Here is a 21870-nt window from a genome sequence, read left to right as displayed (position 1 = left end):
ACCGCACACTGTTCTTCTTTAAGTGTCAAAATTCCAGCAATACTATTGGGCCCATTCAACCTTTATGCTCTGAAACACTTACAAGTTTGGGGCCAATTTTGACAGTGTGCGAATCATTCCTTGCAATGTTACATTAATTTTTCATTATCAACAAAGATTGTAGCATCAACAGCAACATGTTGGGTTATGATTATCATTCTGTAATTTGAAAGATGTTGAATTATAGGTTATTAATGGTTAAGTCTCGTGCATTTTTTAGCAACTAGGAGGACCAGGCCAGTGTAGTTTAGTGGTTAGTGTCATATTATTACTTAGGAGACCTGGGTTCAAGTCCCTACTCAACCATGAATCTCAGTGGGTGACCTTGGGCCAGTCACTATCTCTCAGCCTAACCTACCTCACAAGGTTTTTGTGAGGACAAAATGGAGAGATGGGAATGGGGGGAACCATGTACACCAGAGGAAAGATGGGATAGAAATTCAATACATAAATAAATATAATACATAAAAAACAATACATAAAAAACAAATGGTTTTAACAATCAATTCCACGACCCCAATGACCACCATGAAAAAATGCTTTGGAAACAGAGAGGAGTTCCAGCATGGGTTTGTGGTACAGGGCCAACTACTCACAAGAAAAATGTCAAACAAGGCCATTTTAAGAGTGTAAATTGTCACATAGACCAGGGGTGGGATAGGAAGGCTGATCTCTGATGATTTGCAACAAATCATCAGTTTGACATCCAATGATCTAAACACAGCAATGCCTAAAAGACTCCCCCCACCCCATGCCCTAAATTAGGCTGGTGAAACGAAGAACACTTGGGAAAAACCAGGAGTTCTACCCAGAGCCTTTTTTCCAGTTCTGGCACCTCTCAGGTGGCCACCAGTGCCATTATAAGAGAACAAGGAAGGCGTTGGTGGTAGGTTCTGACATCACTTTTTCTAGAAAAATAGCACTGGTTGTATCCAAAGCAGTGCTGAGCAATGCATCCATGACTGGACACATTAGTTGGCTATGTCCCCAGAAGTTGACTTTTTGTCCTGGGCTAATAATGCCCTCAGTTCTTAGTATATGCCAGCTATCCTGAGCTGCTATTTTGAACCTGGTCCTGGTCCATAGCCTTCTAGTAGAAACATGTAAGTTGATCTCAGAGAGCTGAAGCTTGCCCATCCCCGCCATAGAGCTTTGCCACTGTATGTCTTCCATTCCTTACCCTGTCTATTATCTATGGCTAAAACTCCCAACCATGCCTTGGCAATTAGTGCAATTTCATCTTTCCAGTGCACCATGCCAATATCCTTCCTACCTCTTAAATTAATTCAAAGTCCTTCCACTAAAATGTTGCCTTTTGTTTCAGTTTTTAGCAGAAAATAAGAGATGTTGAGAAGCCAGTTCTTGAGAAGCCAGGCTCCTCCCTCCATCAGCTGTTGCCTCAGGACAACAGAAGAGAAGGAGAGAGAAGGGATACAGGTACATTCCCATCCATGCAGTGGAAAGACTGGTACCTTTCAGCTCCTCTTCTCCTCAATGTTTCCATCCCAGCTGCTTCTTAGAAGAACTGGTAACTAAAAACTGGTACCTGAGTTTGCTTATTTCCCCCTCCATCTCAATCCATTTTTCTTTAGGGTCATGTCTTTTTATACTGCAAGCTGCAGGGGTAAGGACTGTCTTGTTTTCATCAATCTGTAAACCACTCTGTGAGTCTTTTTTTGGCTGAAGAGTTGGGTTGTTGTTGTTTTTTTAAAAAAATCAGATCGATAATGACCCTTCATCTCCTGCATCCTCACTGCATCACTATCATTTTCTACATCAGTCTCATAGGTCATTTTCACTACGCTCTCCTTTTGGCCGCCTTCCCTCGTTCATTGCCTCAAGTTTGTCTGCTCATTTGTGCAAGCTCATTTATGGCGTGCTCATTTCCTCCTTCCCTGCTCCCATTTTCATGACATCAAGACTAAAACTCCATCTCAAGTCCCTGAGCAAAATCAACTTTCTCCACAAAGCCTTGCCAAATCCATGGTAGCCAAAATGTTCTATGCTTCCTTCTTCCCAAGTTCATTATTCTCCTGTCCTCTTCCTTACACTTTTGTTTTATTTACACTGTAAACAGGCATCAAATTAGACCAGGAAATAACCGATTAGCAAATAAATGGATGCTAAGTAAGTTCTACAAATTGGGAGTTACCATTTCTCTTAATGGAATTTCCAGCTAATAACTGATAAAACTCAAATCCCAGCTGAATTACAAACATAACATTTTCGTTAAAGGATCACACTTATTTTATAACCCACCTTTGAGAAGAGTTTTTACAAAATGGCTTCAGTTCTATCTTTCCTTTTAAAAGTTTGAGCAACTGAAAAACTAAACGCACAACCAAAGTAAACATAGTGAAGCACACATCTCCCCAGTTTTGACTTTTCCATGACTACTATGTCATTTACTATCTACAGTGGTACCTCTGGTTACGTACTTAATTCGTTCCGGAGGTCCGTTCTTAACCTGAAACTGTTCTTAACCTGAAGCACCACTTTAGCTAATGGGGCCTCCTGCTGCTGCCGTGCCACTGCGGCGCAATTTCTTTTCTCATCCTGAAGCAAAGTTCTTAACCCAAGGTATTATTTCTGGGTTAGCAGAGTCTGTAACCCAAGGTACCACTGTATAGCTTTAAGACCTCTCACTTTTTCCCACAGAATGAATAATGTTTCAATATCTGATGTGGCCCTTATTTTAAAAGAAACGATTCCCATTTAGGCCACATATTCACAATCCAAAACCTTGATGGCTTCACCCAAAGTGCAGTTGCTCATAGCATATAAATGGGGCTGCAAATTGAATAATAACAATATTTAATAATAATTTCATCTGCTGTCATAATTTTGTAGTCCAGGAAGACTACATTTTGTTGCTATTCGATCATAACTCTGCAAAGGTCTTTACCTGTAAATTATCTTCAGAATCAATGGTGTTACTTAAAGCTTATGAAAAGGGAGATGGAAATGGAAGAGTGAAGTCCAGATCTTGATGAAGACAAATTACTTTGTACAGCTCTCATCTCAGAACCACTGTCCTAGCACCACTGAGCAGCAGAGATAGATTAGCCAACCCAGAGATTAAGGATCCCTTTTTGCATCATGTCAGCAACATGGGAACAATTTCCCCATAGCAAGATCCCTTTCTGCTTTGATCGTTGTCAGACAGTTGTCTCTGTACAGCCAGGGTAGGGCAGCTATGGTCCTTCAGATGTTGCTGGACTGGAACTTCCATCAGCCAGCTGATATTGTCCTATCTGGGCAACAACTGGTGGGAAAAGATCCACAAGACTGGCTTTACCCATGTGCTTGTAAGTACAGATGTTTTAATAGGCAAGTGAAATCTCACCATGTTCAAGCTGTTCCCAGACCACTGAAATAATGCAAGAAGGATCCCTAAATAAAGAGATTAAGGGAATGTTTTAAGAACATTTGAAGTCTCAACTGAATGGCTGTTCTATGTAGCCTGGAGTACAGAGAGTATGAAAGGTAGGTAGGGCCCATGTAAGCATTTTCCTCCCTCATTTCTCAATGTTTCTTAGTGTGTTTAAGTATACAGCACTAGTTAAGTCTCCATCGAAACCCTGCTTAGATTTTTAAATAAGCATTAACTCTGAATGCCACTTAGAATTCAGTGTCACAGATTATTAAATCTATGTTTGCTACCAGTTTCCCTGCAACGTCTTTCTTCCCCCTCAACACATCCCCACTGTATGGTAAAACTGAAATGTTCTGGGAAATTACAAAATAATAGTAATATTGCATTAATATTTTGAAATTCGTTTGGTGATCATTCAGAAGAGATCTTCATAACAAGAGATTTCTCAGGTCTCCAATAGTCCTGTACAACTACCAGAATGCCCAAAAACCCACCAAAAAACACACACAGTGGTTTAAGCATTTAAGCACATGAATATTGGAACACTGAGTCTTGAGCACATTAGTATCTCTGCCAAGCACATGATTAACCCTAACATTTGTGACTCCCACTGAAATCATAAGCAAGGAAAGCACAGAGATAGGTGAATATATATTTTCAGAATTCAGGCTGCTAATTAGGCATGCAAGACCCATCTAAATTGGAAGTTGAAAAGTCCTCTACCTCTAACCTTTCTGTTGTTTTTCTTGACACTTCCTCATTTTCACTTGTCAAAGTGTGATGGACTTGCTTGTTATCCACTACACTGTATAACCTCCCCCTTTGCTACGTGAGAAGCTTTGGAATCAGGGAAAGGAAACTCTCTTTATTTCCCACTATTTGGAATCACTAGTTATTGGTGAGGGGAGATTTTGAGAGAGAAACACTTTAAATAATGGCATGTAAAGAAGCAATCCTACACATGCTTACCTAGGTATAAATCCCACTGAACTCAATGGGCTTCACCTCTGAGAAGACATATGTAGGATGGTGGCTTCGCAAAGCTGCAAACCCATAATCACCTGCCTGAAAGTATGGCCTACTGAATTCAATGGGTCATACTTATACGTAGACATATTGGATTGAACTGTGAAGCTGTTATACTAAATGCAGATGAACCCAGCATCTGCTTCTGCTGTTGGTTAGCTCCTTCCCCTCTGCCTGCAGGAGCATACATTGTGGTGCTCTTCCTTGGCCTCTCAATCTTGGCGTCCAAAACCCATTTATTTCTTTATAGAACTGCTTTTATTGTGCCGAAGATGGGAAGAAACATTGCATAAAACATTCAGTAAATCAGAAAATATGAAGAAGGGGAAGAAACCAGGAATTGGAGGAGGAAAAACCTCTTCCAGTTAACTATTAATAAAAATACCAGCATTACTATTTTATGTGCATAAGCAAAGTTATCAGAAAAGCAATTCATTTTAAAGGTGCAGTGAGAAAGAGAATAAGATTAAAACCTCTTCCGTAACTCTTCCTCCCCAAAAATTATTTGCAAAATGAAATGGTAGATATGTGTTGTCACCCAAAAAAAGGTTCCTTTGCGGCACAGTCACATCTAATGCAAAGCAGAATAAAAATACACTCATTGATAAGACATGCACAAGATGTTAAAAAGTGTGCTAACTTTTACTAAATGTTACAATCAATGATGTAACTTATGTAAGTAGGGTTGCTTTGTCATATATTGATAGTTACCTCACTTTCACATCCACATTAACTTGATTTTAAATGCAATTAATACATATAGTCAAGGAAGACTAATGGACTACATTCTGCACTTAACCTGGTGGACATTTTCAAATGGCACAAGTGACCAGTGCAAACCTATTTTGCATTGTAAACGACTAAATAAATCTTAATGGATTAAGAATGATCAGCTATCAACACACAAGGGAAATTAAGTGCTGAAATGCCTACATTGATTATTTTAAATTATTAGCCTTACTCTGTTCTTGAATTTGTATGCTTTTAGTGAGCTTTAACACATTTACAAGACTTATTGACTATAATTACAAGAGAATTCAAGTAATGGACACATCAATTATAAGCAACATGTCTTGACCAGACAGTTGCATAAAGAATTCTAAAGAGAGCTCCATTAGCATCTTCCCTGTAGTTTTATTCCATTTTATCTGCCTTAAGAGGGCATATAAAGGGCTTATAAAAACTGTTCTGACCATGCGAACAGTCTGTGCCATCGAAAAACTCATCACCAAATTCTTTAAAAAAAAAAAAAAAAAACATTTCCTGAAACGATCCGCACAAGTATAGAATTGGCTTGCTAAAAGAAGGCTGGGATTCCTAAGCTGATGATACTGATGGTTTGCAAGAATTAATACTTTAGTTACAAGAAGACACCTGAAGATGCCAGCTTTCTGCAACTGAATCTTAAGTACATAGCTCAGCCTCAGCTTTGCTTTCTTCTATGGAAACAAAAACTATTTCAGGATTACACCAAAGAATATTAATATTCTTTTATAATATTTTGCATCTCTTACCTTTTCATTTTCTTTCTAGTAACTGAGCACTAAGTTTCAACCACTGCATGAATTTAAACTATAGCTTCTATAATAAGCCATTATTTAAAAGTACAGTAAAATAAACCTTACAGTTTTAATGAAAATATGTTCATTGAAATGTGAATTTATTATTCAAATCCACTCATAAATTCAACCCAGAGAGACACCACTTGTCTAAGCAGAGCTCAGTGATTTAGAAAAGCTGTCTATTTAAAATAAAGAATGTATGGCAGGTTTATAGAAACATAGCAGTGAATTTTTACATAAATTTAGAACTGCAGCTTATGCATTTTCGACAAAAGTGTTGTTTTAAATTTTTCCACTTAATATAAAACATAAAAAGAGAATGGAACATGTGGCACAGCACAGAGTCTAAATCACCAGGCCCAAATTTCACAGGTGCTGCGTTACCTCTACTACTGCCTTCTAAAATGATGGCCAAACTGTAATCCCATGATAACCATACATGCTTGTTTTCAAAAATCAACATTCTCTACACAGCAATGCAGCAACAAATACCCGCCATTCAACCATTAAATGTGAATGGTGGTTTCTGAATCCAAACCAGGTAAAGTAAACTATTTTAAGCATTAGGCTAGCATTGCCACCAACTTGTCAACAGGTTGCTGCTTTGGGCAAAGGAAGAGCCATAAAGGGTCATCACCTCCCATCCTGTAGGAGTGAATTTCCTATCACTAATTTTAATCATAAATTCAACAAGTGTGTGTTAGCAAGATTGTAGCCAAAACACACTGGGTCCCTGGGTCCGAGGTTCCCTACCCCTGCAGTACTGCCAGATCAGATGGCTCATTCTCCACACCTCAACATATCAGTAGCACTTAGGTAGTGCTTTCCCTTATGGTTTGACTGTCACAACACTAATCAGAACTGTCTAGAGAAATGAAGGAGGGGGAAGGTATAGATAGAGGCCATTTTTATTTTTTAAAAACAAGTTTGCAAGCAACTCTAGATTAGGCAAACAGTTATTTGAAAGGTAAATGTTCTCCAAATCATATTCAGATAATAAGATGGGATCTGATTAATGAATTATAATGAGTCTAGGGGATATAATCTGTAAGAAATGTAGTGACAAAGAGAAGATCACACTCAAGAACTTTGAAGAAATTGTGTTTAAATTCGTGCTCCTTGGCTACTAAAGAGTACTCCTGAAATCAAGCAGTGTACATGGGATTAATATAAATTTGAAACTCTGGAGTAATTCATGATTTAAAAAATAACGGCAGCAAAGAGTAGCAAGGCCTTAACTCAACTTCCATTTGCAAAGCACTACCTGCACCATTTGTTGATACATACCTGTATGGGTTCGTATGTGAGCCAGAAAGGCCATGGAATTGCTACTTCTGCACATCTTCCCGCAGTATTTACAAATATTGCCTTTATTTTCTTCTCTCTCTCGGTTGATTTGCTCAGTATCTTCAACAATGTATTTGTTGACTTCCCGGAGCAGCTCTTCATGTTGTTCTTTAATATGAAGAAATAAATTTTGCTCCGAATCAAAAGGCTCTGTGCACTTAACACATTTAAAGGTGGCGCCCCCTTCCGGCAGTTCTTCGACACTTGCCTGTTCATTTCTCATGTGGCCCGCACTAGCTAAATGCTGGTGCAGGTTACTTTCGGTATAAAACGACTTTCCACACAGTAAACAATGGAAATGTTTCTCTTTTGAAGGATGTTTCATAGCTATGTGAACATTCAGGCCACTCAAGCCGTCTGCTAAAAAGCCACAATCATCGCAGCGAATGCGTGTCGATTCCCCAAGCGGCTGCCCTTCTGCTTTCTTCTTCTTTCCACCACCTTGTGGGACATCCGCTTTCAAAGCTCTCAGCCCACTCAGGTTCTGTCCATCAGCAATGTGATCAGTTGGCTCACAACCATCTTCATGGCTTTTTAATTTTACTATAGAGGAATCAAACTGGCCACAATTTTGCACTGCTATCTCCTCCTTCACTCTGCCCTCAGCACCGGCAAAAGCATCCGATGCCTCATTACTTTCTTGAACGCTTTCAACTATTGAGACCTCTGAACCCCAAATATTGTTTAATGATACTTCGACCTCATGTTGTTCAGCTGACAGAGTTCCTTCTTCCTCTATAGAAGAACTCTGCTGGGTCATTTTCTGTTCCTGTAAATTATGTATAGTTTTCATAGTTCCTTCAATATTTTCATCAATAGTTTGTTGCTCTAGTGTGCAACATGTTTCTGAAATGATGGGCAACTGAATTTCTTCATTTTTCACTTCTTCAGCAGCTACTGCAATACTCTGAAGTTCTCCTTCAGAGTCTTCCTCCATCTTATTTGAGATCAAATTCATATCTGGAGAATCTTTGCTAACAGCTAAGTTTTTACTTCCAGTTTCTATGGTAAAATTAAAATTTGACGTGACTGTTCTTTGATCTTCCACATTTTCCTGCAGGACACAATGAACTGCTTCTTTAGGTGTGAACACCTCATGAACCTCAACTACAGCTTTTGGAACATCTTCTTCATTGGCTCCCTCTTCCCTGCCTTGGTCAACTCCATCATTTGTCTCAACATCTACAGTATCGGCAACATAACCTTCTTTGGGAACCTCTGAAGGGGCACCATCTTCCGAAACCAAATAATTAAGGGCTTTCTTCACTTTCTGAGTGACCTGCACATCCAGACATCTCTCCTCAACGGTGTTTTGGTATTTTGTTCCATCCAGGATGATCTGAATTTCATCTGTGGGTTGCTGCTCCTTGCCAGTATCGGCCACATCTGTCTCTTCTCCAGAGGTGTTGCATACATAAGATTGCCTTTTTATTTTATGCTTCTCTGTTGCTGCATGCCTAATCATCTCTCGGCGAGTAACCGCGTAATAGTCGCAGGCCATGCAATAGTATTCAAATTCTTTAGTGTGCTTGCGTTTGATATGTACTTCCAGAGAAGAAAATGAATGTGCAACAAAGCTGCAATGAGCACACTTGTTATCATTTGTGTTTAACGATCTTGTTTGAGCCAATGAGTCCCTAGCTTGGTTAACGTTACCTAGTTCTGCAATTATATGCTGCTTTATTTCTGAAGGGTTCCGGTCTCTACCCAGTTCAGAAAGCTGAGGCACATTTTCACCTTGTACTTGTATAGCATTGCCCTGATCATTTCCCTGGCTTTCCAAAGCACCATTGTCCAAGGGTGAACTGCCATGGTCAACAAGTTCATTCATGCCTCCTGGACTATTTATCTTCTTGCTACTGGCTTCAACATTACCTCCCTCTGGGCACACTATAATCTCTATGTTTTGCTTCCCATTGGCTTCCAAACGGCCTTTATGCTTCTTTGTAGCACAATGACGTTCCATATCACCTTTCGTTACAGTATAGTAATTGCATACTTTACATAAATAGCTGTACTGGTGGCTATGCTTTCGTCGAATGTGAACCGTCAGGTTTGTAACACTGGAAGCCAATAAGCCACAATGAGGGCATGTCCGAGAAATGGTGCCTTTCGGCCTTCCTCTCTTTTGCCCGCTACCCAGAACCAGCTCACTGCATTTCAGCATTTCACCCGATGGAAACAGTTCCTTGTTTATCGATACATTCTCCAATGTACAGAAGGGTAACGGCATGTTTTCATTTTCCGATACAGTCTTTAAACTGCCATAAGTAGAAGGCTCTGTTGCTTTTTTACCATCACTTCCACCTACACATACCCTTTCAATACATTCCTCAAAGCGTAAGCCAATATTATTTTTTCTGGCATTTTCAAGGTGTTTACTTCTCTTGATGTGTTTTTCCATTCCTTCTTTGCTTAATGAGTAGAGGTTGCATGCTTTGCAAAGGAAATGATATTCCTGAGCATGCCGAAGTTTTATGTGCCTGGTAAGAACTGAGGAAGACCTTGTTTTATAAAAACATTTTTTACACTGAAACTGAGTTCTGCTCAGGACAGACTCCTTGAACTCATTAGCAGGATGTATCACCAAGGGCTTGGGCATTTCTTCTGCAACCTTTGGAAGAACACTTGTCTCCACTAAAGTGCAAGTTGCTGTTTGCTGAGTCACATTGCTAAGTGGGCGAATCGTATTTCCTTGAGCTGATAAACTTATATGTTGTTCAGTTGTGTTATGAACTGCTACTTCTTCTTCATTTAGAAAATACAAATGGCAGGTAACACAGCAGTGGGACATGCCATGCTCATCACGCATGTGCTCCCCAAAGCTTACCTCATTCAGGGCAAAAAATGAACACTGAGGGCAATTTATCTTGGAATCACCCGTGCAATGGTTGTTTTTTTGGTGGTGCAGTTGAAAGTCTTCCTTGGTTCCACAAGAATAGCCACATGTCTGACACTGGAATTTCAGCTCTTCTGCTTTATCTCTGTCAACATCCAATTCCAAACCTGTGTTTGGCAAAGTACATCCACAATGAGTACAAGGATGTAGACCCTTCTGGGCCTCAACAGCTTTCTTTGGAGAATTGTCAAGTTCCAAGGTGATAGAAGAGCACGCATTGGCTCCATCTGGATCAAGCGATAGTGTTCCTGTGTCAGCTTTGCACAAATCCTCTTCAGTTTCTAAAACTTTTAGGTGCACCTGCGATGTATTGCCTTGACTGAAGTCTGTCCTGGTGCTGTGCTTTAAGGTGGAGTCAGGCCTGTTTCTCTTACCTATTCCCAAAAGATTATAGCGTTTTTTAATTTGCTGGTTTAATCTGAAAGAACCACTTTGCTTGAAAGTTATTCTTCGGGAGAAGATATTTCTGTTATGGGGAAATCTATCAAGTATTCCTGTGGTGTTTGAACTGCTAATTGTCTCTTGACTACCTTCAGCAGGTTCTGATACATCTGGATTACATTTGGAGGGCCCTGACACTTCTAGCTTTTCAGAATGGGCATCACCATTTCCACCCACACTGGAGAAAAGCACTTCTTCATTGGTAGTGTTCTCTGTGGTTTCTGCAGAAATATTTTTTGATGACACCATTTCAACAAAAAGTTGGTGGCATGTTTTAAACTTCTTCAGCTTATTGCTTGAAGCTTTTAGTGGATTTGAACCTGCATTCCTTATTTTTGGTTTATTAAGTGCAGATTTTGCTTGCACATTCTTTTCCTTGACTAGGTACTGCTGTTTTTTATGAAATGGCTTTTTCGTTAGTATCTTGACAAATCCTCCCCGAGCAGCAAGATTTTGCCGGCGGAGGTGCGTCTTGCCAAGGAAATGAGCTTGTAGAAGATCTTTCTCGAAAGACTGAAAACCACAGAGATTGCAAAAATACAATCTAAACTGTCCAGCGGTCGGCTTGCTATGTGTTTGTAAAGATGGAGTGCATTCCGATTTATCAGTACAATATAGGTTCACCTGTTGTTCGGAATGCTGAAGGTGGCTTTCTTGAATATGCTTTTCTAAATCTGGGTAAGTAGAAAAAGTCTCCTCATGAGGTTTGCACTTAGAAATGTTTTCAACACTGCTGGTTGCACAACTAACACTGGCTTCGTCGTTTTGAAAAGAAGATGTGCATTCTGGAAGGGGTGTTTGGTCAACTTGGGTATGCTCATTTTCCACATGTATTTCCTGTGTACTATTGTCCTCAGACTTGAAATCATGCTGCACGCATAAAGCATCACTACTTTGACAGGCACTTATAGCTTCGTCTTTTATAGTTTCATCTGTTGTATTACTTGTCCCATCAACACTACCTTCACACGTTGTGGCATTCGATAGTTTGCCTTCATTCTCTTCAGCATGTTGTACAACAGTAAGCTTTAATCTTTTTGAGACAGGTTCGTTTTCAACTATGTTTGTTGCCATACAGTCTTCAACTGCTGATTTGGATAATGGTCGTTTGGCTGTGGCGCACTCTTCATGTTTTTCCCCTGGGTTTTTCTGTCCTTCAGCTGAAAATGTGTCTATTTTTGAGGTAGAGAAAGAGTCGCTGTGAGCTTTTTCAGCTAACACGTTTCTAGCAGCTTCTTCTACTAATTCATTTTGTACATTCTCATCACCTTCATCGTTCTTCTGATTTTTTTCAACATTCATTCTTAATGAAGATTGTGTAGAGTACAATTCTAAATAAAACGATTTAGCTCATCTGCTGTATGGCTATCTAAAAAAAGAGAGAAAGGGAGAAAAAGAATGGATGGTTATTAGTTTCCTATGTACATAAAAACACATAGAAATTTATTCTAATGCAACTAATAACTTGTTGAATACAACTTATTGTTTTAAAAGGCTATAGGGACATTGTTAGCTAATTATTTTGGTAACATTCTCAAAGCAAAGCATGGCCATACCAATAATGTCTAAACATCTAAGGAAGGATTATCTGGTTCTTAAGAGGACAGTTGCACAGCCACTATGGAACAGAAAGTCTATCGGTATGTACATACAAGTCTCTCCTATTAGCACAGGATGCTCATCAATGAGAGAGGCAAATTTTGACTCTCTTTGAAAAACGTAATACTTTTAACAAGACTGCAGCCTTGAGATCCATTATTCTGAAACATGTAGCTGTTGCTTAGTTCCAGTGCTTGCTGATTTCAATAGGACTGTAGGCTTTAAATGGAACTACTCCAGAGCGAGTCGTTTCACAGCTGTGGCGTAAATAATGTGCCCATTCTGGGAATTCAAGTCTAAAAAGTGTGACCTTTGTTTTTGACAGCCCTGACACAGTACTCCAAGATAGCATGGCATTCAGTTAAAAGGGCAACGGGGAAGGAGGGGAGAAAGTATCCTTTCCTGAAATTAGAAGTTTCACAATTAAGAAACTAACTGTCCTCAAAATGAAGAAAATATAACTGCCTCAAAATGACAAAACTAGATTTAACAGGAAAATCTTAATAGTCCAGTTAACATGGCTGTCACTACCATGGAGATTATAATGGCATAAGTAGCTGGGATCCCTCCACTCCTAGGAGGAAAATACACAATAATGACAATAGGAACAAAGAATTGACAAAATAGCATCACAGAGTTCCTAAGAAATTCGTCTCCCAACCACCAATCACAACATTGTTCCCAGTGCTTCCTGATTAGGCATGCAGGAAATTTACAAGGTGAAATGCAGAAGATAGCCAATATGATATTTTCCATATATGGTTGGACTCCAACTCTCACCATCCACAGCCAGTATGGCCAGGGATCATGGGAGGTGTAGTCCAATAACCCCTGGAAGGCACCATACCACCAATATACAGCAACAGGAGGTACACAACCATTTAACCCATTCCAAACCCTGACCTACATGCACAGCACAAATGCCAGGAAGAACCAATAATTCTTCTATCACAAGTTGATTAAAAAATCAGGGTTCTCAACTTCTGGCAGCCCAAGCAGCAGTTTGCCAAACCACCACCATTTTGCCAGGGACAATGTCATGCAATACAAAGGGGTTGCCAGGTTTTCCTTTAATTCTGCTGTCAGCCTTGGAAAAAAACCAACAACTTGAGGTACTTCTTATATTCACAAAGTAGATTAGTTTTTGACAGAGCACTTGATACAGAATCAACTGAGTAGGATTCTGCAGTGACTGGGGCACACATGGTTTCTCTTCAGACCAAACACATAAACAGATGCAAGAAGATCATTATCTTCTTCCAGTTCTAGGATTTGCCTCCTGGAAGGCTAATTCTCCAGAGCACACAACAAAAACTAAATTGAAGGCAACCGTGCTAGTACATAAAGAAATATGGAAAGAACAGCACTAGTAAAATACTTAAACTACCAGTAAAATGTATGGCCAGCTAAAGAACTTAGAGGTAGTAAACAAGTAGTGATCTATTCGAAAAAGAGTTGCTTCCTACTTTTATTTTTTAAAAGTCCTAAAGGTATTACACTTATTGTTGCCCTTTCAATTATTTCTAATGGACTAACACAGCTGCCTGCATTTTTATCTGTTTTCAGATAAATTACTTGGTGGTTTTCTAGTCACACATCTTGCTGTCTCCGACTGCAGACCTCCCCTTTTAAGCACTGGCTTCAGTTTAGAAAACTCTGCACATCCTTCTAGCTGCAAAAAGAGCTGTGGGGGCACTTGATCTAAGGGTGCTCTGTGAACTGCATTGGAGTGTTATTCCCCGAACCAATGCTGTACTATGTCTGTAATCATTATTCCTCTTCTGTTAGATATGCCACCATAATTAGTGAAGGCCAGCACACAAGGGAGCTAGTACAGCCTTTCCAGACTTCTGTGCTACCTTGCACGATGGGGCAAAAGCCAGGTTGCTCTGGTTAGCCTACCAGAGCTGACATATATAAAAAACTTTTTTTGGTGGTGGGACTGGGTGTGCTGAAGAGAAGCACTGAGCAAAAATTGTGCTGTTTTGCCCTGATGCAGTACTACGTACCAGCTCAGTGATGTTCTGGGATAGCATAAGTGGCTAAAGCCATGTGCTGGGTACCACACAATGGGCTGCAAGTGCATCCAGCCATTCCTGCAGGCCAGGCTGCAGGCGGACGAGAGCAAAGCAATGGGCAAAGTAACTGCTGCCGCCACTACTATCTTCATTTCCCAGTGGGGGAAATGCTTGCCTGGGGCTCCCTCAAACCTGGCACCAACCAAGCTGAGCAGTTTAACTTCCCTTGCGTAGCACAAGGGCATCCTTGAAAAGATACTGGGCACTTTTGGTTTAGGAGAGATGACAGCTCCAGCAGCTAAGGCTGTGGTTGGGTTCAAGCATGGCTGAAGTTGTCCGCTCACGCAAGCACTAGGAAGTTTATCTCCTGTGCAATGAACTGCTTCGGTGCAGAGGTACCTAAGGCACTGGGCTATTAGGCCATAATCTTTTAAGTTATTTCAGTGGAAGCTTAATGCCACAATATCCTCAAGAAAAAAAAGGGTAGTATTTCACATTAGATTTACTATTAGTGTAGCTGTAAAAGTTTGAAGGGAAAAAAGGGGGGGAAGCCGCATGAAATAAGAAGTCAGCAGAAGAAAAGCATTCTGATGACACCTTGTGGCCACTTTACACAAGGGGACAAAGACTAAAATACTGCTACATCGCAAGAGAAATGGTTTTGACTTAAACGCTACCTTAAAAACGCAAGCTCTTTTCCCACAATGTGTTGTGAAACGTATTTAATGTTTACATTCAATTCAAAAACAATCTGTTGTACATGCTTAAGTAATGCAGACTTTTGTGCTCAAAGCATTTATGTTTGCAAGTTTCACGTCAAAATGGTTTTCACTTTTATCTCCCCAAGGGAATGATGATGACCACAGTTTGGGTTTAATCCCCATTCTTGCATTTGCAATCTAGCCTTTCACTGCCCAGTTCTTCAGAAGCAGCCAAGGGTCAGGTCTTGCCTGAAATTTCTCAGAAAACACGGGAGACCCGAAGGAGCACGTTCTGCTCTATAGGTGAGAGCTCTGAGGAGCTCCTGGGCTGAGTCTCAACTTATAAACGATAGGGAGGGGCTCTGGCTAAGAAGCTGCACATTTGTGCCAGACACAAATGCAGTTAGCGTGGTTACATCACTCCACATTTGCCAAAATAATATAATATGGTTGAGTATCTGTTTCTCTCCCTTTCCCCTAGCGCTCATGCCAAGGCTTGGAAGACTGAAATAGCTCTGCAGCCAGATATGTCTTCAGATCTCATATTTCTGCATGCGGTTCGACAACGCAAAGAAGGAGGAATTCATGCTAGAGAGGGATGGTGGTGATGCACATGATCCCAAAGCTGATTCCCAATCTGCAAACCATCATTTGTCCCAAACCAGCACTGCATCTGCCCTTGAGCCATTCAAAATAAGCCCGCAGTATTACTTCTGCCTCTCCTAAAACTATATATACCTTAGTTGCTTGATATAAGATTGCCATTTCTTATTCTTTTTTAAAAGTAACTTGCATGACTTAAAATGGGCTCGGATACAAGGAGGAGGCAACAGATTTGTGAAAAGGGTAGCAAATGCACAAATTCAGTGTCATTAAACACAGACACATGAGAACCCGTGTATATTGTGCCATTTTCGAAAAGGTTGTTTTATCATCAATGTAACTAATCACAATGAAGCCATCTCTTACAATCCAAGACATAATAATGAATTTTCTTTACAGCTGAGGAGAAATGGGATTTGCTGTTCCATATCAAACCAGAACAGGCCATATTAATTCTTCTTCATATTTATTGTTAAATGTAATTTTTATCTATAAAATCAGCCATGAAATATTAAAAACTGAAACAACAGAATTTACATCCTTTACTTAATTTAGTTTAAATGGTCTACTCACTAAAGAGAGGGGGAAAGGTTACATACGTATTATTTCACTCTCTCCATTTTTCCCTTTAACTTTCCCGTTATAAACCATACTGCTTCTGGGATTTATAACTCAGCTGTAAAATTTCCACTCCATACCGAGTGTTGGTACACTTGTCCTATAACTTTCCTTTTTTTTTTAATTATCAATCTTGTCATGGGAAAAATAACTACTGGACAAAGTCTGAAGGAAAAAGCTACTAAACAGAAAAGCTATGGTTTGAAATGCTAAGCGTGCTTACGGGAAAGCATGTTATAAACTCAGTATGACTTTTTTCTGTGCTGATCTATTTAAGATTGGGAATTTAGGACAATAATCAGCATCCATACAATGCTCTCAGTTCTTAATAGTACAGTATAAATATGTCTAATAGAGCGACAGAGTACACAGTGCACCAAGTAATAAATAATTGTTCATATCTGAAGTTTCTGAACCAGGGTAAGAAACTAGATCCCACTCTGCTGGCCATTTGGGGGTCTGTGTGTTGGAGTGGTATTAGGGGATTTCAGCCTCTGTATGCAGGGATTCCTGAAAAAGATACTGCTGTGCTTTTGCTGCCTGAGGGCACTGTGTCTGTGATAGGGCAGGATGATGCCATGGCATTCCCACTGTTGAGTGTAAACTGTAGGATTTAAATGTAGTAAGTAATAAAATAAAATAAATAAATGTCTAACGTGGGTAGCATGCCGCTACAAGGTTGGTGTGAATTAGCGGCATTTTGATAGACATTGGCAGCAATTTGCATAGTTGCCATGCTCCCTGTATTTTGAAGCTTCTTCACAACTTTCCTGCTCAGCATGTGCAGGATTCCAACTATGTTACTACTCCCTCTTTTTTTCTTTCTTTTCCTTCTCCTCCTGCGATGAGGCTACATTTTAATATTTTAATGTTCCATTATTTTAATGTTGTATTTTATTTTTGTTTTTAACATTCATCTTGTTTTTATTATTGCTTGTAAGCCGCTCTGAGCCCGGCCTTGGCTGGGGAGGGCGGGGTATAAATAAAAAAATATTATTATTATTATTATTATTATTATTATTATTATTATTACAGTAATGTTGTGCTGGCATAAGATGACTGCCATCATGGTGGGACAATAGGTTTTCCCAGGTCTATCGCATTGGGAACTCTCTTCTTCTCTAGGCAACTAAAGAGAAAACAATCCTGGGTGCTGGAGTGTTCTCAATCTGAATTTCAACACAATCTCTCAAAGACCAAAGAGGGTTCAATAAACCAGATGTGTACATAAATGAGAACACAAAGGTTTCCATTAGGGAAGATCAAGGTATCCACTTGGAATTTGTTTATCTGTATCCTTCCCTCCCTCCACCCTATTTCACCCCCAAAAAAGGTCCTTAGCTACTTAAATTCAGTGTTTAGGTTTCTCAACAACCAGGCACTAGGATATCCCATGGCCTTTGGAAGAAGGAAAGGCTAAGGAGTAAACCTTACACAAATCCGGAGTTGAGTCCTAAGACGGTTGGATGGCGCCATGTATGCCTCCTTCCAGCAACTCCTGGAGCCAAGCTGGTGCCAAATGTATTGCTCTGCTTTCCTTTGGAACCACATCAGCAAGGCCAAGAAGGGGGTCTTGTCATCTGGGCAGCTCAGGACCTCCATACACACTACCCAGGCTTGCACCCTGGAGAGGTTACTTTGGTGCTGCTAGCACCACAAAAACAACACAGGAGGCAGCAGTTACGAGGCCTCTGCATCCACAGCAGGCACTGTGGTCCTTCAGTGGTTTGACTTCACCCCCTCTCGAGACAGACAGATGCCAGCAACTCCAAAGAACAGTGCAGTGAAAGTTACAAATATACTTAAAGGGTTTTTAAAGGGGGGCGAATTCTACTTCAAACAGTGCCACATCGAGTTGCTGCACAGTTATTTTGATACAAAACCACAGATGCATGCTAAATTGCATCCAGGACACCTCCATTATCCAGAAGGCAACATCTACTGAGAGAAGCCAGGGTGTATCTAACTTACCAGTAAGGAAGAACTAATGGAGAATAATAGGTCAGTTTGGTATGAGCTATTTCAATTCATCATACCCAGGAAAGGGATCATTAAACACAGCAGTGCAAACGTATCAAATTACAAGAAAGACGACAAGTGAAGTTAGAAATAAAAAAATGTCAATTTTGTATACTGCTACTGTGTGCCCTTTTATTCATCATCATGAAGGTAAGGTTAAAGGACAAACTGCAGCCCTCTAGCACACTCAAGTGGGGGTAGCCAAGCTCTCTGACAGCAAATCATATGAGTATATTACAGAAAGACAGATAGAGCCACTCTGGCAACAACATTGTCCAAAGTTAATTAGAGTCTCTAAAATGTGCCTTTTAAATAGGTAATGAAATTCATTCCCCTCCCCCCATTGTGTACAGCTTGGATGCATACATTGAATATGTACCTAGCTTTCTGTACCTGTGACTGTCACACTATTGTCTTACAGAGACACTGAAACTCAAAAGTTTTGCTAGCATGTGCTGAATTTGGAATTTCTCATCAATTTTTGAACAAGATAAAATATAAGATCACCACCACAAACTCAGCCATTGCATATCAACTTTAAAAGGCAAAAGAAACCCAGATGATGTATCTGCAAAAGGACCACTAGTGATTCTAAGATTCCAAGGAGGCCAGCAAATTGGTGCTATAAGAATGCATGGACCAGTACTAAGTGGTTGCTCCTTAAGACAGAACAACTTAACAGAGGGTCAACCCTGCAAACTGGCTTGGTTTGGGAGTATATTGTTCCCTTTGTAGATTATTTCTCTGACAGAAGCACAGAGACTTCTGTAACAGTCTATGTAGGATCGGATCAAGGCATTTTGGTACCTGAAGCAAACCAGAAAATGGCACACACATTCCTGCCAGTTGAAATGAGAGGGAAGGGGGAGTGAAGATAATCAGAATTAAAGGGAGGAGTGAAGAATGAAAGCAGGGTGTAAGATAAGCTTGGAAATGAAGGGAAATGGTGAAGTTCAACCTTAGAATGAAAGGAGAAAGTGATTATCAGCATTGGAAGGTTGGGAGGGGGGGAGGAAGAGGAGAAGGAAGAGGTAGCAAAGGCGGCGGCAGCAGGCAGATCTGCCACCCCTCCCAGGAGGTCCACTATTTCTCCTTGAAGCAATATGGAAATATATTTTTGTCCTTTTATGTATGGGGCAGATAATATCTCTGTAGGGCATTCTCAGGTAATTTTATCAGGTATGGTAGAGTAAAAATGCAGAGCCTACTATTACATTTTAAATGGCAGTCCTAAATGCAGAAAGACTGTATGTTTATTCTGGGCAACTAAAGTGAAATTATCAATGCAGATGTTAGAGAAGTTTTAAAACCAAGATTGCTAAAAGAAAAAGGGGATGTTCATGACTTTCTGGATACAGAAACAATCTGTATCGTACTGTCCTGTCAAAAGATAAGCTTGAAACAGAGATAAACAGAACTCAACAAGTCAGACTTTGCTATTGCATGAGTTTGCAAGATCTGAGATACTGCAAGGCCTGTGAAATATATTTGGGAATAACAGAATTTTACCTAGTGAAAATCATGTGGAAGTTTTTCTATTTGACCTGATCACTCCTTCCAGGCACGGTATTCACGGTATACATCAGGTGAGCCTGATATGATGATGATGATGATGATGATGATGATGATTTTAAAGAAGGCTCTCATGAAATATACATAGGAATAAAAGTTATCAAATGGCAATAAGTTATTAGGTACAGGGAATGACTTTTTTGATGAGCTCAGGACTTCATGGTCTCCATGACAACCAAGGAGCTGTCCCAATATATGCAACCGATCCACAAGATATAGCTGGTGTTTTGGTAGGGATAGGAGGACAGAAATTAGGACATGGGAGATTGTCATGATCACATTTCTTTTTCTGAGGTTTTCACTTGCTGTTACTGTTTCTTTCTGCAGCAGGATGGGGAACATATTGGAATGGTCCACCTTTAGAGATCAGTGATCCTTCAAAGCCATAGGAGAAGTTATGTTGGCATGGTTGCACTCCTGTTGAAACCTTGACTATATGTTGGGATACAGATATGTCACAAGCCTTCGACATTATTCATAAGTGTCATTTTCTAAGAGGCACAGTCTGTCTGGCTCCTTGTTACACCAAGGAACTGGGCTGCAAAAACAACAGCTAGAGCCAAGCGGCTTTAAAACTCAAAGAGAATCCCATGCAAAACAGGCAAAAGTCTATCCAGCCAACTCTGAGGCAGAAAACCAGCAGCATTTTCTCCCACCATCCTTGGAGACCTGTTCAAAGGACCTTCTTCCAAGTGGTTAGGGGTCTTCTTGATCTTGGACGTCCTGGGAATACAAAGTCTAATAGTGGTTTGGATGCCACTTTACAGTATTTGCATCCAGAGCTTAATCCAGATCCCACTTAATCATGTGTTGTTGGATGAGGTACTGTCACTGAAACTAGGGGTTGTTATCATTTCAGTAAACATTATACACATCACTCTTAAACCAAAATGTGGTTCTCAAAGTGTGCTACCATTAGAACAATTAAAATCAGCCAGTAAAAGAATTTAACGAAAGAAGAACAATCTACTAGCTGTAAACAGCACTAAAACCAAAACTAAAAAGACCTGGGGAAATTAAAAAAGGTGTTCACCTAGGACTGAAAAGAGATTGCTCTCCTTTCATTGCATTCTTTTATTGGTTGCTTTTAAGTGTTTTAATTTAACATACTTTGGAAACCTCATTTTGCTCAAAGAGTGACATATAAATGTTTAATAAACAAAATAATTATCAAACCCATACCCTTCTGTAATTCACTATAAATGGGAATCATGGAATAGTACTGTTCACTCACACAAGTGGTACAGTGCCGTAAATTTAGAAAGTGAAGTTTCCATTTTACTTGAAATTAAGAGGCATGCTGTGCTGTAGTTGCGTTTGGCAATTGGATTAGTAGCACTCCAACCGAGTTAAACAGTGCCTTCTTCCTATTAGGGTTTCTATTACCATATTGTTCTGTTTAAAGGGGGTAAAAGGGAGATGGAGGGAAGAAAGCGGAGGAAAGAAGAATGAAATAAATATGACGAACAGCAGGTGCAATGAAAGACAGCAAGAGCCGAAGACACTGAGAAGACCTGGCATCAGCAGAAAGCAAGATACAGTAGCAGCAAAGTATTTATGCATTTGAAATTTTCATGTCTGGAAAAAACAACAACCCAGAACTTTCCTCATTTGTCAAAGAGGAGTCTCATTCAGAGTAAATGGCTTGAATCTCAATGTCTTCTTCACTCAGATTGCAATCACTACAAATTTAGGGAATACAGACATCAGCTGTCAATGAATGCACTCTCACAGGCTGTCAACCGCTTAATCAGGGTCTGACTTTACTGGAAAGTGTGAAATTATGTAATTGCCCACGTTTGGCAATTCTGATGGCTTAGACAAATTACAACACCCTGAATATCTTGTTTTATAAAACAACATTTATTTGGGGGGGGGGGTGTCAGAGATATCCCTGCCTTCACTCCTCAGCTTGGTAACACTTGTGTATCCCCCTTCCACACAATATAGATCTAATCTGATCAGGAAAATAGTCTTCTGAGAAAAATGTTAAAACTGAATTAAAAATAAGTGTACTATATCCTAAACACCATCACAACGTGTTTAATTT

At 39.9% G+C, this 21870-nt stretch overlaps 1 protein-coding gene across 1 annotated transcript in view; it reads right to left on the bottom strand.

The window, feature by feature from the left end:
• Window positions 1–21870, bottom strand: part of ZNF407 (zinc finger protein 407) — a 334428-nt gene that overhangs the window by 304299 nt on the left and 8259 nt on the right. The window contains exon 2 of the mRNA XM_081875068.1: window positions 7291–12059. Within this exon, the coding sequence (XP_081731194.1) occupies window positions 7291–11992 (4702 nt within the window). The 5' untranslated portion in view covers window positions 11993–12059. The remainder of the gene's footprint in view (window positions 1–7290; window positions 12060–21870) is intronic.

Source organism: Podarcis erhardii (assembly GCF_964252035.2).
Source record: "Podarcis erhardii genome assembly, chromosome: 8".
Taxonomy (NCBI): Eukaryota; Metazoa; Chordata; class Lepidosauria; order Squamata; family Lacertidae; genus Podarcis; species Podarcis erhardii.
This window is presented reverse-complemented; position numbering and strand designations above follow the sequence as displayed.